The sequence below is a fragment of the Diadema setosum genome, chromosome 11 (genome assembly GCF_964275005.1).
Source record: "Diadema setosum chromosome 11, eeDiaSeto1, whole genome shotgun sequence".
Taxonomy (NCBI): Eukaryota; Metazoa; Echinodermata; class Echinoidea; order Diadematoida; family Diadematidae; genus Diadema; species Diadema setosum.
In genome coordinates, this window is record NC_092695.1 from 23,342,372 (window position 1) to 23,360,592 (window position 18,221).

The window sequence follows — 18,221 nt, forward strand, 5'->3', positions numbered from 1 at the left end:
AGCAGTACTGCGGCAAAGTCGGAGAGCGCAAGCGGGGGAAACGAAAAGTAGGGAATCACCTAAATCGATACTACACTGCGATCGAGTTGGAGAATGTTAGTCGTCTGGTAGGAACAGCTGATTTGGTCGGCCGCATTGCTATACTGCGCATGTCTACTGAACCCCAACAAACAAAATGGCGACTCCCTCTGCTGCCTTGTTGACAAGGCAAACACGAAGAGCATATTTTTATGTTCAGCGCTGTTTCAGCGGTAGATCAGCTTCAGCTGCAGGTAGCAAGAGAGCTGTGCATGTCCTTACTGCTGGTGCTTGTGGAATAAGTGTGGCAACGGCTGGATACCTGGTTCTTACGGACAAGAAATGGCTGGTTCAAACTCCGATTGTACGGGCTACAGGCACGAGAAATCCCGAGCAAGGTGAGGTGGGCGTGCCAGACCCGCGCGAAGGCGAGCCAGCAGCTCGGCTACTGGGTGCCGGACCGGGCGGGGGCGGGGGACGGAACTGCACGTTGCCCAATGCAGTGCAAAGTTTGCGTTAAGACAAATATCACACAAGTTATGTTCTGTGAACTTTGCTTCTTCAGCGCAGTCATGTTTAGGGTAGGTTAGTTACAGATTGTAGAGAATCGCTCCAAGTTGAGTCTAACACTTGTCTTGATCTGAACAGACTAGATTCTATAACTCTACGTCAATTTTACGTGCTGATACTAGAGTGATGTTGAAGAAGTGTAGAAATAACTGTTTAGTTTAGTAACACCTAACGGTAGGGTAGATTAGAAGATCTAATTCTAACAAATCAGTTTTCTCTTTTCAACATAGAAATAGCAAGGATAGACTGTAGCGTTAGTGTAAAACTATAGTGTTTTGTGCCTGTTCTGTTCTATAAGCTGTTTGGGGTGTACGTCTAGTATTTTTTAAATTTAAAAAGTTTAAATTAAGTTCAGGTTTTTGTTCAGTCTCAGGAGTAGGATATCTAGATTCTGTATTGCTGCTCAAAATGTAAATAGTAATTGTAAGAGATCTATTTTCCTTTTGCTAGGCAGAAGTCTGTAGCTGTTAGTAGCAAAATTACAGGCACAGCAATTAGTAATATTGATACTAACATTAACAATGATCCTTTTGTCCATTGAGTTTCTATATTATTTACATAGAGGGTCTAGATCTCAATTCATTGCTTGAACTATTTCCAACTATGTATCTATGCTACTATGCTAAGAATCTAACATACAAATATGTAGTCTAGACTATACCTACAATTGTAGAGAGATATGTTACTTATTAGAAGGGTAAATGGGGGGGGGGGGGGGGGAGGGGTGGTCTGTGCTAGATTCAGTAGTCCTAGCAGGGTTAGGGTTTGGGTAGCAGTACACAGGTTACACTTTATGTATTAGGGCTTGGTGATTTTCATAGTGTTCCATGTAATTGTAGGTTGAACTACTAAAATATGACTCTCCAACAAAGTGCCATCCTCTTATGAAATGTTGGAGTAGAGCTAATAAATTTCTACCCCCTGCAATTTCATGGAAGGACAGGGAGTAACAAAAGGATTTCTTTTCTAACATTCTCACAATTGTTCTGTTTGGTTTACATCTCTGCGTTAGCCTTCAATCCTTCTCTTCCATCACAGAATTGATGCTTAATGATTACTACATGGGCATTGAGATATGACCAACAGGCACTTTCTTTGTTTGTTTACATTACTTTATACTGTGATTGTTTCTCCAGATCATTTTCATCCAGAGAGGGTCCAACCCAGAGTACATGAAATCATATGATATTGTGATGGTTTATGTCAGCATTTAGTTCACTGCTGTTTAATTTGATCAGTGCATGCAAAGTGCATGGTGGCATCATCAGCTCCATAAAGTAGTGTAGACTTTGTATGATAGATTTGCATGGAAAGACTTCTATGGAAAGAGAGGTGACACTCTTCATAATTCGGTATAGAGATTATGCAAAATTACAAGATTTTCCTTTATAAAAAGCTGGGGTATGTTTATGTTAGTATTGTGCAATGTAGCCAATGGTAAAAAAAGTAAAATAAAGAGAGTTAAACCTTGGCCCGAGGTTTTAACTCTCTTTATTATTATTACTATTTTTTTTTTTTTACCATTGTCAAGATGCAGCTTATCTGTAACTAAATGTATAAACAAGAACTTCAATGCTGTTCCTGTCTTCTTAACCGACTTTGCTGAAAGTATCATCAAGGAAATAGTACCAGGGGGTATCCGAAATGACAAGAAAACAAAAATCAACAATGCACATGTAAAAAGAAAATAAAGAAGAGACAGAATATCAAGGACAAAAGTGACTTCCTTTGGTAATATTGAGATTGTAGCTGTACAGCATTATATCAGGGAGGTGGAATTCCACCTCCCTGGTTATATCTGTAGCCATGTTGGCAAAACAGGATTAAATCTCATACTGTATTTCAAGGGATGTCATAGAGTGGCATGTCTGAAGAAGTGTCCAAAGGTTGTGTGCTCTTGCTAATCTCTTGATCCCTTGGTAATCATGAATGCAATATGAAAGCAAACTTCCTCTCTTCTGTGTGATGAGCAGAATCATAAGCCTCATTTGGCACCCAGGGTACATAGTAGAAATGATCACCTGTTCTCTCAGCTCATAATGGCATTATTATCCAGGGTAATAAAGGCCAAACCCCGTACTATAGTGTAGTGTAAAGTCTTTGATGAATGCCTTGGCTGATATATGTGTGTAAAAGAAAACTTAGTGCAGTGTGAAAATTGAGGATTAACCTTTATACTAAAGACGGACAATGTACTATTTACATTGATGCAATGTGTATTTATGATGTTTGCATATGATGATGAGACAGAGACAGTCAATAAATTGAGCAATGCCAAAGTATGTATTCTCTGTCCCTCGCCCACCTCACCAACCCCCCCCCCCCCCTCCCCCAACAGACATGAAATCTTGGCTTAACCAACAACTGATTCAAGTATAAACTTAGGAATATGTGCCAGCAGTTATTATCTTAGGTTTGCCACAGTATTATGCCAACATTAAATTGTAGGTGTGTGTGTGTGTATGTTCATGTCTGTGCTGCTGTGCGATCATGATTTATATGTAGCACTTAATTATTTTCTGAATTATGCTTACTTTCCATAATCTGTATGGTGACAGACTTTAGATATTGAATGAAAACTGAGTTTACTGCCACACATTTTTTCCTTTTCTATGATAATTAAGAGCCCATCCAAGCATAGTTATGTTGTTGTTTTTTCCTTTGAAACTCTCTTGAAATACATGTACCCCCATTTAAACATATTACTGTTCATCTTATTGTCTTGTGTGACGGAAACATCTTTGCAATTTAGATGACTATTGTTCCTCGAACAACAACATTTTGGAAAAGGAACCTCAAAACTGTCACTCATAATTTAGGTGTTCGATGCCCCTGTGCATTTGTGTGTTTCCTTTAAAATATTCACAGATTTTAATCGTAAATCACCAAAGTCCATAATGTTGATGTACTTTGTAAGTCATCGTTGTGTGGATGTACATTCAATTTGTATTCAGTGGAACTTAGAGAAATGCCAATCTTTCTAAATATTGATTTTAGTAACCACAACTCTGATGAAACCTGATCATGGTGATAAGGAGAAATATCAATGTTAATGATTTACAGGAAAATATGAAGTGATGATACTGATTTTGTAGACATTTTATCATACTGAATGTGCACAAGATGAACAAGATGACATTTGACATTATTTAAAGCAGTGTTCAAAAAAGTCAGTCCATAACTTGTACACAGAGCTGCTGCAAAATCTTTGACACTAGGGTACATGATGATTGCATGTTCTATTGGATATTACAGAACATCCCATACAGGGGTGTATCCAGGATTTTTTTTGTGTGTGTGTGTGTGTGTGGGGGGGGGGGGGGGGTCGTAATCACAAATTTTGAACCTTTACCTTTGCGAGGGACCGAGCGGGGGGAGCAGTGGGGAGTTTTTGAATTTTATATCTTAAAATGGGGCCATTTGGTGCAAGTGACTTTTCGGCATACTTAAAAAACCCATTTATGTTAAAACTGGTGATAAAACCTGAGTTGGTCACTTACAAGTTCGTGAATCGGTAAGTTGAAAACTGCATTTAAAAAAAGTTGCTGACTAGCTACACCTTCCTATTAAATCCTAGAGTACATAGTAAAAAGTTTTGCAGACCATTTAATACAAGTATTCCAGAGTTGACGATACTTCCAGAGCTAGTCAGTCCTGCCTAACTTTGCCTCCGAATGTAGTAAAAAAGTAGAATATGCACTTCAATATCAATCCAAAAGGACAGGAGTTGAAAACATGAGTATGAATTATAACATTCTTCCTTACAGGACAATATAGGTTAGGCCATAATTCAAACGGCCGCGGTTGTCATAGGGTAAGCAATAAGGCCAGCTGTAAGTGTGTAGTCTAGTCAACCAGTTTGATGAGTTGCTGATGCATGGGAGACAGGAAAATCAATAAACATGGCAGTGCGGCTTAAGCCTAAGAAATAAGGTATGGCAGATAAAAACTAAGTTACAAAATTTGACAATTTTTTACGAAGTTTTTGACAATTTGCTTGAATACCACCTGGTCACTTTTTTCCCCTGTTGTATACAGGGTAAAAAGCCCTCAAAAACAAAAATGTCTGTTACAAAAAGTGGACCTTTTGAATATGTGGGGGGGGGGGGGGGGTCGTAGGACCCTCCCGACCCCCCCCCCCCCCCCCCCTTGCATACACCCATGGCCATATCTCTATAGACAGATGTTGTGAATAAACCTTTAATGGTTTACTTACGTTACATGCTAGTTGGTCTTACCTGTACCTGTTTTGGTATTCATCTACATCCATCCGTTACAGTACTTGCTTACCAAGTAACTAAACCTTAAGTGGATATCTCACTGGTTTGGAGACTAGATAGCTATCTGGTGGTGATTTGAGTCTTGCTGGTTGCAGAGAAGTCTCCATGACACTAGACACTAGACAGGGTCTCGGGGGAAGATGCTGGAGAATGGTCTTGGAGATGTCTGCGCGATGTCTCCGCGATGTCTCCTTAGTTGCAGCCATGCTACAGAGACTAATTTTGTCTGTGACATCTTCAGGATGCTCTGCAACCTTATGGAGACCCACAGAACCTACCAGCGACAATGTGGAGATGTCTCTGCAACTGAAAAGATGTCTTGGAGAAGTCCCCATGACTGCCGGAGACATCGCGGTGACATGCCCGTGACTTCCGGGCGAGTAAGACCCCTGTTACACATATAAGAAAGCCGACCTGAGGTTAGCCTCAGGTCAGCCTCAGGTCGGCTTTCTCGTATGTGTAAATGGTCACACAAAACTGGGTCCGGTCTCAGGCAGACTCCACTTCAGGCTACCTCTGCAGGTGGTCTGAGGCTGGCCTCAGGCCGGCCCCGGCTTTGCGTACACGTAAATGGTACCGGGCCCGAGGCTGGCTTTCGGAGCTGCGGTTGACTGGTCACATGACCTTCAGCAGGGGTGAGAGCGCGGTAGAGTATGGAAACCAAATCTACCAAGGGAAATGTTTGTTTGCTTAAAGGGCACTCCTGTGGCAGAGTATGGAGAGGGGATGCAAGGCCGGCCCATATGTAAACAGGGTCTTTGAGTAGCGTCATTGCTCAAGCCGGCCCCAATGCTCATGTGTAAACGGTCCACAAAGTGGCCTCGGGCCGGCTTCGGGCCGGCCAAAAAAAAAGCAGGCCTCGGGCTGCCTTTCATGTGTAACAGGGGTCCAAGTTGTCACCTAGTTTGGAGATGCCTCGGATGTTGCCTTGGAGTCACCATCTTGGTTAGAGTGCAAATTATTATTATTTTTTTTTCATACCACGAAGTGGTGCCGGAGGCATTATGTTTTCAGGTTGTCCGTCCGTCCGTATGTATGTCAGTACGTCCGACCATACGTCCGTCCGCATTCGTTTACGCAATAACTTGAGTAATATTGATTGGAATTTTACTAAACTTGGTCCAAGTATAAAGTATGATGGGGCAATTACTTGATTAGATTTTGGATGAAATCAGCTAATGGCCAAGGTCAAAGGTCAAGGTCAAGTCATGAAATTGTATTTGTTTACGCGATGACTCAAGACTGGATCAAGCAAATTTCACCAAACTTTGTCCGAGGATGATGTATGATGGGACAATTACTTGATTAGTTTTTTGAGTGAAATCGGATGGAGGTCAAAGGTCAAAGATCAAGGTCAAATCCTAAATTTAACTGTTTACGTGATAACTCAAAACTGAATGAAGCAACTTTCACCAAACTTGGTCCAAGGATGAAGTATGATGGGGCAATTAGTTGAGTAGTTTTTTAGTGAAATTGGCAAGAGGTCAAAGGTCAAAAGGTCAGGATCAAATGCTAAAAATGTTGCTATTTCCTCCATATCTTTGCAATGCCCAAAGGTATTTTCTTGAAACTTAGTGTAGACATGTAGGCCTACTACTGCATAATGATTCTCCAGAGAGAGTTTCATGTCATAAGGTAAAAGGTCACAATTTCACTTTTCTCGCAAATGGTTCGATGTATCTTCATGGAATTTCATACATACGCATGCATTGATCGGCAGGGATTAGCTAGGGAATTCAGGGGTCATGGGTCAATAGTCAGGGTCAAAGGTCAAGGTCAACTCCTTAAGAATTACACTTTTTATGCATACAAACTGTGTACCTTGAAAATTAGTCGATGCATAAACTTATATCAAAGGGTTGGTTAAAAGTCAAGTAAAAATCCTCAATTCCCCAAATACTTGTACATGTACCTGTGCTCTTAGACAATTAAAGCAAACCTAGTTGAAGGAATGTGAACATTCAAGACATTTCTGACAACCTGTCATTTCAGTGTTTTGCCAGTTATGTGAAACTGTCATCACACATTGTGAAGACATTTTACTATACACCTATTGGGCGAATCATGCATTATGGCGGAGGCATACCAGTCGCCATAGCGACATTTCTAGTTTAGTCTTGAGTCGCACAAGTCACGACAGTTACAGCAGTCGTCTCCTCCAGTGAGATAGATCTCACTTTGCCCTGTACTAATCACTGCAAGTCACGCAAGTTCTCATGCATTAGATACAGTGTAGGAACAAGTATTTTCTCAACATAACTGAACTGGAACTGCAGGTGTATGAAGAATCTTCTTGCAATGTTACACATCTTACTATTGAGAATGTCTCCCCCCCCCCCTCCCCCCCCCCCCCCCCCACACACACACACACACAAGTTAGTATCTTTCCTGTTGAAAGAATGAATTTTGTGCACAGAAACACATGAAGTTCTGTACAGCAAATTAACTTTTGAAATACAGTACATGTACCAACATTTTTTTTTTTTTTTTTTTTTTGACCGGGAAGTGGGGGAGGGGGAGGGGGAGGGGTAGGGGTAGGGGAGTGATTAGTTGCACTAAACAAACAGCTCAGTAATATTATTTGTAGCTTAAATGCTTTACACTTTTGTCATTGCCACCAGAGTTGATATGAGTTGAGGGTGCAGCAATCCATCACATAGCAAGGACCAGTGTGTACATTAGAAGGAGGTGCCTGAAAGCCATGGCTATACTAAATTCTAGCTCTTTTTATTGTATCTCACTAGGAGGCTAGATGTACACTGTGCAGAGTGTATGCGCCTACAAAAAATGAATACTCACATATACTAGTAGCTGAAATCCATGCATGCTGAGGGTATAAATAAATTGTTATCCTTTCTGGTGACAATTTCATCTAGTTACAAGGTTTGCTTGCAGAGTGCAGGGCACATATGTCCTTACTCTTATGCAGTCTGAAGGGAGCTCAGCCAGACATTATATTAAATTTTGTTCTTGTGTGTGCTCATGTTATATACATGTTCAATTTAGTAAATTGCTATTGCTATTCGATAGGCAAATTGCCCATTCTTCTACTACAGAATAACTAAGGCGATGGACAAGCTTGGTCTTGTCGAAAAAAATGCCCTTTGAGCTCTGTGCCGACAATTTTTTCCCCTCTCTCTGTTCCATATCTCCGTGTCTCACTGTTTTGCCGATGATTGTAACTACCATTCATAAGGTCGGTCGCCCGACTCAATATACAGCCGGCAAAGCGTCGCCGCACGGATGTCACAAAAAATATTGTTTACATGTACATTGCCTTTTGTACTTGGTGAGAATTGATACCATTCAGTTCTCATACCTATGCATTGTGCAGAGTGCAGAGCATGTCTGTAGTAATTGTTGCAATTGTGCTGAGGTGACTTGCGGCTTGGAAAGCCCCCATTCTCAAATTTGTCCTAGTACATGTATGCATCACACATTCCCCTGTGGTTTCCAGGATTTTTGTCAATGCTTGAGTGTTTGTGTAATTTAACTCTGAAAAAAAAAAGAAGATGAAAAAAAAAGGTATTCCCCCATTATGTTTCTCTCCCACCCTTTCCTTCTCTCTATCCATTATATATTATCATACTTTCTTGTCCTTCATTTCTCTTTATCCTTCACGTTCTCATCATCTTTCTATCCTCTTTGCAACAAAACATTTTCCCCCTTTAATAGTATCATATAGCTTCATTCTTGCACAACAAACTTCATCAGTAACTGACTCATCACAGATACAATTGTAGGTAAAACAGGATGCCTAGATTTATGTATAGTAGGTTCTACTCCAAGTGTAAAATGGCAAAATGGCAAGATTCGTGCTTAATAAGAAAAATGCACAGTTATTCAATCTATATTGTTTCTCACTAGCATGATGAAACAAAGTGTAAGCATAATGTACCAAACACTATAATAATTTCATATTTATGTGTTCTTTAATTGAGTACTGGCATGCATAATTTTATTCTTCATGTTATATGCTCACAGTTGACCTCCCTCTCTACAAAGTTCTGCACCTTCCATCTCACCAACAGAAACAAGTTAAATGGATCGTATAGTTTTGGTTGAGACCTAATTTCAGGTTTCTAACATTTATCGGTGAGATAATGACAAACCTCTTATGAAATATGAAAGAGAACATAATTCCATAAGGAATTCAATGTTTATTTGATGAAAATTAGTTTTGAAATGGCTAAGATATCCAGAACAGAGCGAATCTAATAAGTGTGGGACCCACACTTTATCACGATCTCTTTGTTTTACTTTGTTTTTGGATGTTTCAGTCATTCCAAACCCGATTTACATCAAATAAACTTTGAATTCCCCTTAAAATGGTATGCTCTGTACTGTTTCATAAGTGTTTTCTTGATATCTCACAAAAAGTTAAAAGCACAATTCTCATCTCCACCAATACTGTACCATCCCTTTAAGAGTTGATATTGACAAGTTGAAGATTATGAACGAAAATTAGCAAAGAAATGGGATTTCATCAGGATTTGGTTGCATTTAAGTTTAAGGTTACATTCTCAGTTACTCTGCACAAGATCAAGGCCCTATTACAATATCTAAGTTTTTTTAATTGTTTTTTTTTATTGCAAGTTTCCATGTATGGAAAGATGTGAGAAAGTCTAGAAACAGGTACACATCCGTGACCTTCAAGCTCACTCCAACTTTAACAGTGATTTATTTGATTTGGTCTTCAGGTGATTTCCACCCCTGTCTACTTACAAATCCCATATCTATTCAAGTCAGACAGTATGGAGTGGTGACTTTATATCCATATTGAAAGAATTCTTATGCCAGTACCTCAGGGATGATACTTTGTACCTAGGACCAAAGTTTAAGAAAGCAATATCAATCAAAATCATTTCATAGCAGTTTATTTTGTCCTTCTGAAACAAACTGTTATTTCCCAATTTCCAAGTTTGGTTCACGATTTCTTGTCTCTGCTTTGCCTGCTTTAGATGTTTCACCTCATCTGTATTATATTGGATGTAATAATATAATGATTCTGCCTAATAATAGGGAAGAGAATTTTTCAAGAATTCTTGGTATGATATAGAACAACTTTTAACAGTCTTTGTTCATGCATTTTATCAAAGGTTTAGCTTGCATTTATGTGAGAAGCAGGATCTATATGGAAAATATGTTTGGAATTAGTACAAATTGCCCCCAAAATAGGAAGCCCCCTGCCTTCCTTTGCACACCAAACTGTGGGGAAGTACCAAATATAGCACCGTTGTGTGTTTTGAATTACATCCATTGTTGTAAGAAAAAAAGAGGTAATGCATTGATGATTTCTTCTTTTTTTCATGGAAAATTAGTGAGGGTCCTTCAGATGCCCCACTGTTACTCAACTTTTGCTCCCTTTTTCTCTTTTATAAAAAGGGCCTTAGTCTGTAACACAGAGCAGCCCTCTTCTTGAACTTTGGTGTACCTCAGTCCTTCGAAACAAGTCACATGCTGGCAAGCTGTTGGCTGGCTTTATATTGTGTGTTCCCTTGCATCCATTCGTCAGACAGTTTTCCACTTTTGCGTCCATGGGGGAAGGCAACCCAGTGGGTTTGAACACGAAAATCCCAGCAGTAGAGTCAGAAGCAGTAATGTGTGCTGTTAGTTTTTTCGTCTGCCAGCCTTGTTTTACCTTTAATACACATTTCTATTATCCCCCCCCCCACACACACACAAACTCATACACATGTACTATATATTGTGTGTGTGTCTGTGTGTCAGTGTTTGTGTATATACTGTATATTGAACAACAAAAAAATATAATGTGTGTAGGAGAGAGGCAGGGGGAGTTGTAGTGAGGTGAGATCATCTTGGAGGGATAATCCATAGATTTTCACTAATTTCTAGAATGAGGTTAGTGATTCATGTTATTGTCTGTGGATAGTTTTTTTTTTTTTTTTTGGTGGGCCTTTCATTGTAAAATAATGCCATTGTCATGAGCTTGACTATGATTGTAATATCCATAGCTATATATGTGGTAAGTCATTATTGACTTTGTTGCTTTGAAGACCTTGTAGATTGCATGAAGCAGTCCAACAGCCTCTTATTTTTTTTTTAATTCTAAGATTTGTCATATGTACAATGTATTTCAAATGCTATGTATTGTAAATTACAATGGGAAAGTATCTTATACCACCATCTATTGGAGATTATTTGGCACCGTTTCTTTGAACTAAAATTTGGCAAATAATTTGACCCAGTTTTGAAAGTTACGTTGTACATGTAAAAAGGCATAAATTCTATAGCAGGGGAGATGGAGCACATTTTAGTGTGTGTGTGTGTGTGTGGGGGGGGGGGGGGGATAGAGGGGGAGGGTCATGGGTCAATGGTACTTTTTAACCCCCAACCCCCCTTTTCCGGAGGAATGATCTCCAGAAAGAACCCTCCATAAAGCTGTGTTTATTTATGTATGTAAAAATGTATTTATTTATATGTGTATTTACATACTTATCTATTTATTTTTACGAGCCAATATTGTGTGTGTGTGTGTGTGTGGGGGGGGGGGGGGGGGAGGGCGCTGCAGCCCCATGGTTCTGTGGCCATTTATGAGTCCAGGGCCCCGTTTTGTCAAAAGATATAATCGACTCTAAATTTCTTTACCACACAGGCTGCCATAGACTTACCATAGAAATCATCTATATGATCATTTAACTCTTCATAAAACACGCCCCAGATGCTCCACAACAATGACTCTTTTTTAGATTTACAAATCCTATTGATATGTTTTTTTTTGTGTGTTATTTAGAGAAAATGTGAAAAGAAATGAATGGTAATACCTAGTAATACCATACCTACATTTTATGATAAAAAGAGTTTGTATTATTGTTGTTGTTTTTTTATGCCTCCGCCTGAAGGGTGCCGGAGGCATTATGTTTTCTGGTTGTCCGTCCGTACGTACGTCCGTCCGTCCGCATTTGTTTACGCGATAACTTGAGTAATATTGAGTGGAATTTTACCAAACTTGGTCCAGGTGTAAAGTATGATGGGGCATTACTTGATTAGATTTTGGGGGAAATCGGCTGAGGTCAAAGGTCAAAGTTCAAAGTCAAATCATGAAATTGTATCCGTTTATGCAATAACTCAAGACTGGATGAAGCAAATTTCACCAAACTTTGTCCAAGGATGAAATATGATGGGGCAATTACTTGATTATTTTTTTTAGTGAAATTGGCCAGAGGTCAAAGGTCAAAAGTGAAGGTCAAAAGTGAAGGTCAAATCCTAAAATTTATCTGTTAATGCAATAATTAAAGACTGGATGAAGCAAATTTCACCAAACTTGGTCCAAGGATGACATTTTATGGGGCAATCAATTATGTAGTTTTTGAATGAAATCGGCAAGAGGTCAAGGTCAAAAGGTCAAGGTCAAAGGGTCAACATTTCACTAATTTTTCCCATATCTATGCAATTCCTGAAGATATTTTCTTGAAACGTAGTGCATACATGTATTACCAAATGAAGATTCTCCAGAGAGAGTTTCAGATCATGAGGTCAAAGGTCAAAAGGTCAAAGGTCAGGTGAAAACGTTATAATTTCACTTTTTTCTTCATATCTCACAAATGGTTCAAGGTATCTTCATGGAACTTGGTACATATACATGTACTGACTGGCAGGGATTATCAAGGGAATTTAGGGGTGATGGGTCAAAGGTCAAGTTCAACTCCTCAAAATTTCACTATTTCCCTAGGAGAACCATGCATTATGGCGGAGGCATACCAGTCGCCATACCGACATTTCTAGGTTTTTTTCTCTTTTTTTTGGGGGGGGGGGAGAGGGAAGGATCAGTTTGAATGGAAACATGATGATCTTCTGGCTTGTCTGTCCTCTTTTGCAAATAGAAGTCAAAAGATGGCTATTTATTTTTATTCCAGATTTGCCTAAAGTTTTCTAATGGTTCCCTTTATGTAGTTGTTTTTCTTGAAACTTGCAATGCTTTCAGTTTGAATAAATCTAGACTACACACAATGATGTTGTTTTCTGTTTCATTTCAAGTGAGATGGCTTCATCTTTCTATGAAGATACATTTTATTTTTGTCAGCAGAATAGATGTAGTGTTTTGCCCACAAACATGTCACCTTCGTGTTTATGCTAATTTTGATACCAAGTAAATTGTTAAAAATGGCAACTTTTGATACTCCATTGGAACATCATAGAATGTGGTATTATTAGCTATCCATGGCAATACATTTATACTGAAATGCTGAAGGATTCAACACTTTGTATATGATTGGAATGAATGAGTGCATGTCTATAAAGGGTACAATGATTAATATGAAGGTTTAAAAGAAAATCCAGAGACGCAAACCTAGAAATAAGTAAAAAGCAATGTACTCGGCAGTTGGATTAAACAAACAAGAAAGAGTTATGAAAAAAAAGTATTAAAAAAAAAATGATTCCAGAGTTGGATGAATATATGAATGGATGAGTAATTGTGAATAATTGAATGAAAGATGAATGAATGAGTGAATGAGTAAATGAAGGAAAGAATCAATTGATTTAGTCTCTGTAAATTGGCTTGAACACACAGCTATTGTGAGAAATTACGCTGGACTTTGCTGAATTACATCCTGTGCATCGGTCATTGTCAAAGGAGGCACATTAAGTGGGCGTACAGAGAGTTTTTGTTGTACTCAGACAAAGTGGCTTTTAACCAGCGTCAAATGTCTCTTTGTGTACCCACACTTTATTGCTCATTTTGTGAAGGAATTACATGGTATAGGATATCCATGTCACAAATAATTGTACGCTGGCTGGAGAAATGTATGAGTTTTTTTTTTTTTTTTTGGGGGGGGGGGGAGGTGGGAATTAATTTTCTCTCCTGACTGTTGGCACGTCAGGCTTAGTCATTGATTTATGCCTGATAGTCATGGGCAGCAATGACCTACTTTCACCTGGAGGGTGGATTAAAAGAGAACCGAAGTTTGTTTTCATTTGTTTGTTTTCCAGACTTGTAACAAAAACCTCTTTGCCTCTGAAAGTCATGGCAGAAGCATTTTTATAGGCAACTTGATCTGGTGACTCTTGTGTGGCAAAATGGCAGCTATTTTGTGTGTATTAGTATATGTACATATAAAAAAACAATTCCTGCAGGATAATGCTTGATGAATTTGGATAACCTGTTTACGTTGGTAAATAAAAAAAAAAAATAGCATGTGTTTAGCAAAGCATTTTAATCTATAGCTGAATATGAGAGTGAAATATGAATTACAAACGTTTCATTTCAAACTATCTATCCTTTCCATCCTGAAATTTAATGTTGTCAAAACTTCATAAATGTTCAGTTAATATTTGATGTTTATAAAAGTATAATTAAAAAAAAAATCCATTTGTTAACATGTAAAAAGGTAGCAATTTTGATTCAATTTTAAAATATATTTCAAGTCACCAGTCTCCACAAAGTTCTTTCTCATTTTGAGCTATCTGGCAAGCTTGCTAAAAATGTATGCAAAACTTTGAAAAGAATAGATCAACTTAACCCCTGATTATATATGGTATGCAGAATGGTATTTTCTAGCTTCATAAAAGTAAAGGAAATAACTTGATATAATGAATTAAGAGTGAATCCATTCAACTGAAGAATGAAAGAATTTAGAAATGAAAGACATTGATATTACATAGATTTAAATAGAAATTTGTAGAATTCTTTTTTTGTGTGTGTGGTTTCATTGCTCTCTAATTTCTCTGATAGTGGTGATTACATTCAGCATATGAATGCTGTACAGAATATTATCTTGTCTTTGAAATAAACTTGACTGTTTTTGAATTGCAATGAGATAAATGTTGTTGTTGTTTTGCTCGACAAGCAATTTCTGTGGATAATGACCACAGACAAAAAAGAAAAGATTAGATCCTTTTTACATAAATACTGAAGTTTCGTTATTCCTGTTGCTATGTACTACCTTAAGATTACTAGCTCTGCAATGCTAGAGAGTGATGTAACATGCTGTAGTACAGTTGTACCCTGTGGTTTGTGTGCAGTGATAAGCGCTGCTCCAGAAACTTTTCACTGCCTGTACCTGAAGTTAAATATAACACTTTGATGACAGTTGTTTGTGGTATTGTGGTTCAGGTTGTCAATGTTAATATCATCATGTATTAGAACATATGCTTTCTTCTTTTTTTTAACCTCTCTCTCATATTTCTCTGCCTTTTTCTCTGATTCTTTCTCCCTTGCTTTCTAGGTCATGTTTTCTTTATATCTTTTATGCTATGACTTTGCTTATTATGCCATATCTCCAAATTTGATAGAAACATCATATTTGCTATATTTATTAAAGATATTGAAGTTTTTTATCAATAACTTTTTAATCATAAGTGGTGAATGTTGCTGATGCATTACAAACAAGTGGTGATTGACTAGTTTACCAACATGTGTAACCTAGCACGATTTTATTTTAGAGCAAAATATGTGCACTTTACTGCCTCAAAAGCAGTTAGGTTCAGTATGAAACATTTTATCTGTCATCCTGCTTTGAGTTTTCATATACAGTTGTAGAACCACAACATAGCAAATTCATGGCCGACATCAATTTCTACATGTAGTGACCTCGATCAGGCCACTGGGCCACAGTTAATGTCGAACCATGCATACAGTGTAGTGTCCTTTGGGGAAACTATTGCTCCTTCACTGCAGATTAGTTTGCACTTGTGAGTTGTGGTACTTTGACATGCCTTTAATAGCTGAACACAGTTAATTGCATTTCTTTGTGTACACTGCAGGATTACATGACAATGCTCCCCAAAATGTTGAGAAAGCAGGTCTGTGCTCTGTAAATTTGTCGTGACATTGGGGATTGTATTCTCACTGGGCTGTGTATACAGTCCAATTAGCCACTCTTGGCTCCCACTTGTTAGCAGCACTTTTTAAAGATTTGAAAACTGTGTGTACACATGTGTTAGAGAGTGTAAAAGGGATAACAGCAACAAAGGAGATTTGTAAAAGCAAGATATATACCAAATTGTGCAGAGGGACAATGACAAGAAAAAACAAATAAGGCAATTGACCCCTGTGGCTCACATGATCTCGTAATGAGCTTCACAATTAAGTGCATTGTATTCCTTGCCACTGGCCTTTTAGCCACGAGTTAGAGAGCCAGAAAGGATGGGCAAGGGAGAAGTTATTTAGTCATCCTGGCTTGATTACAATAAGACTGAATTAGGCCAACAAGATTGTGGAAGGAGGTTGATCTGTATTGATCTATGTTAAGTCATTAATCACTCAACCGATTTTATGCTTGATTAACCAAGCTGTCCAGGAAACTTCTTTTTTTTTTTTTGCTTTTTCTCTCTCACAAGATTGTGTAAGTTTAAATTAGTATGTGGCTATGTAGTCTTTCTTTGCCCAATTTTAGTATGTAAGATTGAACTTCAACATGTCCAACTTCCACATAGTCTTCACTATGCAGACATGAAGAGGCTCATACATGTTTTTACACGAATAGGACCTACTCATCTTCACATGAAAGTCTTTTGTATATCTTTTGAAATGTTTTCATAGGATATAGGAAGAAAAGTAGATGATGATGACGACATAAAGAAGAAAGAGTGGGAGAGACATGCATGTACACTGAAAGCAAGAGGAGGTAGAAAATGGAGACAATACGTACAACATTTGTGCTAATAGGTTAATAACCGAGAGGTTAATGCCTCATGTTGAGAACAAAATGCTGACAGTAGCTAAAGCTGAGACTGCTTTGCGTGCAACCCATCCCTTGCAATTCTTTGAACTCATGCCACAAGAAGGGATCATGCATGGCTACACCTGAAGCCAACATGAATGGAGAAAGGAGAAAAAGTAGAAGAAAATCACTGAAAGTCTGATTGATGACACCAGAGCATCTTCAAGTGACAATCAGCTGCGATGTCAGCTGAATTGCCTTGAATGTAGCACCACTTGATATCTGTCAAATGGAGCATTCTGTGGAATAAAGGGGTGGGCAGGGCCATTACATCAATTGGTGGACATTTCAGATGCTGTATATGCCATATGTTTTGCGAGTCTAAATTTTCGCGAATCGGGACTTCCCGACAATTTTGCGAGTGGTTAAATTTGCGATCGTGGAGTCCTGTACTGAACGGAGCAATGTATACGCGTACATCACATTCATATCGGCATTAGAGTCAATATTTTCGCGTGTTTTTAATTTCGCGAATAGCAGCTGATTTGCGAAATTCGCAAAAATAAAAACCTCGCAAAATATTCAGCGTATACAGTAATGTGGCAGGTGTAACTACTTCTGCATTTGTTAATATAGAAAGAAATTACTGAAGCTTTTAAAATGTTATGATGCACACTCTGACTTCTTAGAGGAGAGAAAGAGAAAGAAATAGAGAGAAAAGGAGAGACACATATGAATAGAGAGAATGATAATAATGCATAAAGAAATGGAGGAAATCATATTTTAATCAGCAGAAAGAAATGTACCACATACATGTAGGTATATTTAGGAAATGCATGATTCTGCAGTGGCTTTAAGATGCAATAGCTTTCAGATTTTTTTTTTTTCTTCGTGACAAATTGCAAGAGATCAAGTGTACAACTGGTAACATTTGACTATTTCTTGTCAAAGTGTGCATTCCAAAGCAGCACAGCCACTAGTAACACACAAGCAATGAAGCAAAGTCAAGTCACACTTAGTTATGATGAGAGTAATCCTATGAAATCATCAATATAGAAAAAAAAATGCATAAAAAAGAGAGGAGAAGATTTGACTGTTGTGGAGCAAGACATTAGTTTTGTCCCTTCAAATTTATGAGATTTTATGACAGTGCTGGATTGAAGATTGTCAACTTGCCGGGAGATCTGAAAGTCAGCAGGATATGCTGTTCAGGAAATTGTTATCCATATGGGGGTACCCTAGGACTTTGATACTTGCACAAAGATCATTGCTACCCATGTGATCACTGCAGAAAGTTGTCCAGGGTTCAGCTGAAAAGGAGCCGTACACAGTCTACAGTCTCTCGTGTGGCCCAAAGCTTCTAGCATGTTTGCCAGTGACCTAAACATTTTGTGTTTAGGAAGGAAGGGCATTCCATGAGTCAACACCTAAATTCCATCTCCGTAAAACCGTCAGCTGTTGCTTGATACTCACTGCAACATGACATGATATCACAAACATGTGTTCCTGGTGCATACTGAAATATTATGTCCTTAGTCGGCTCCTGAAAAAAAAACAACCCAACAACAACTAAGAACAATGTGACAACAAAAAGATTACTAGGGAACGACCCTTTGTTCAGACTCTTTGAATGAAGGGTATTCAACTAGAAAAACAAACTGGTGAGACACAACTTGGCTTGCTATGATGAAATGTTCTTAAGCACAGGAAGGTTATTAATGCCTTATAA

At 38.4% G+C, this 18,221-nt stretch overlaps 1 protein-coding gene across 1 annotated transcript in view; it reads left to right on the plus strand.

Annotated features, from left to right (window-relative positions):
• The first annotated feature begins 175 nt into the window (after positions 1-175).
• The window catches only part of LOC140234721 (calcium uptake protein 3, mitochondrial-like), a 233,296-nt gene continuing 215,250 nt past the window's right edge, over positions 176-18,221 (plus strand). Inside the window, 2 exon segments of the mRNA XM_072314758.1 lie at positions 176-388; positions 390-416. Coding sequence (XP_072170859.1) covers positions 176-388; positions 390-416 — 240 coding nt within the window.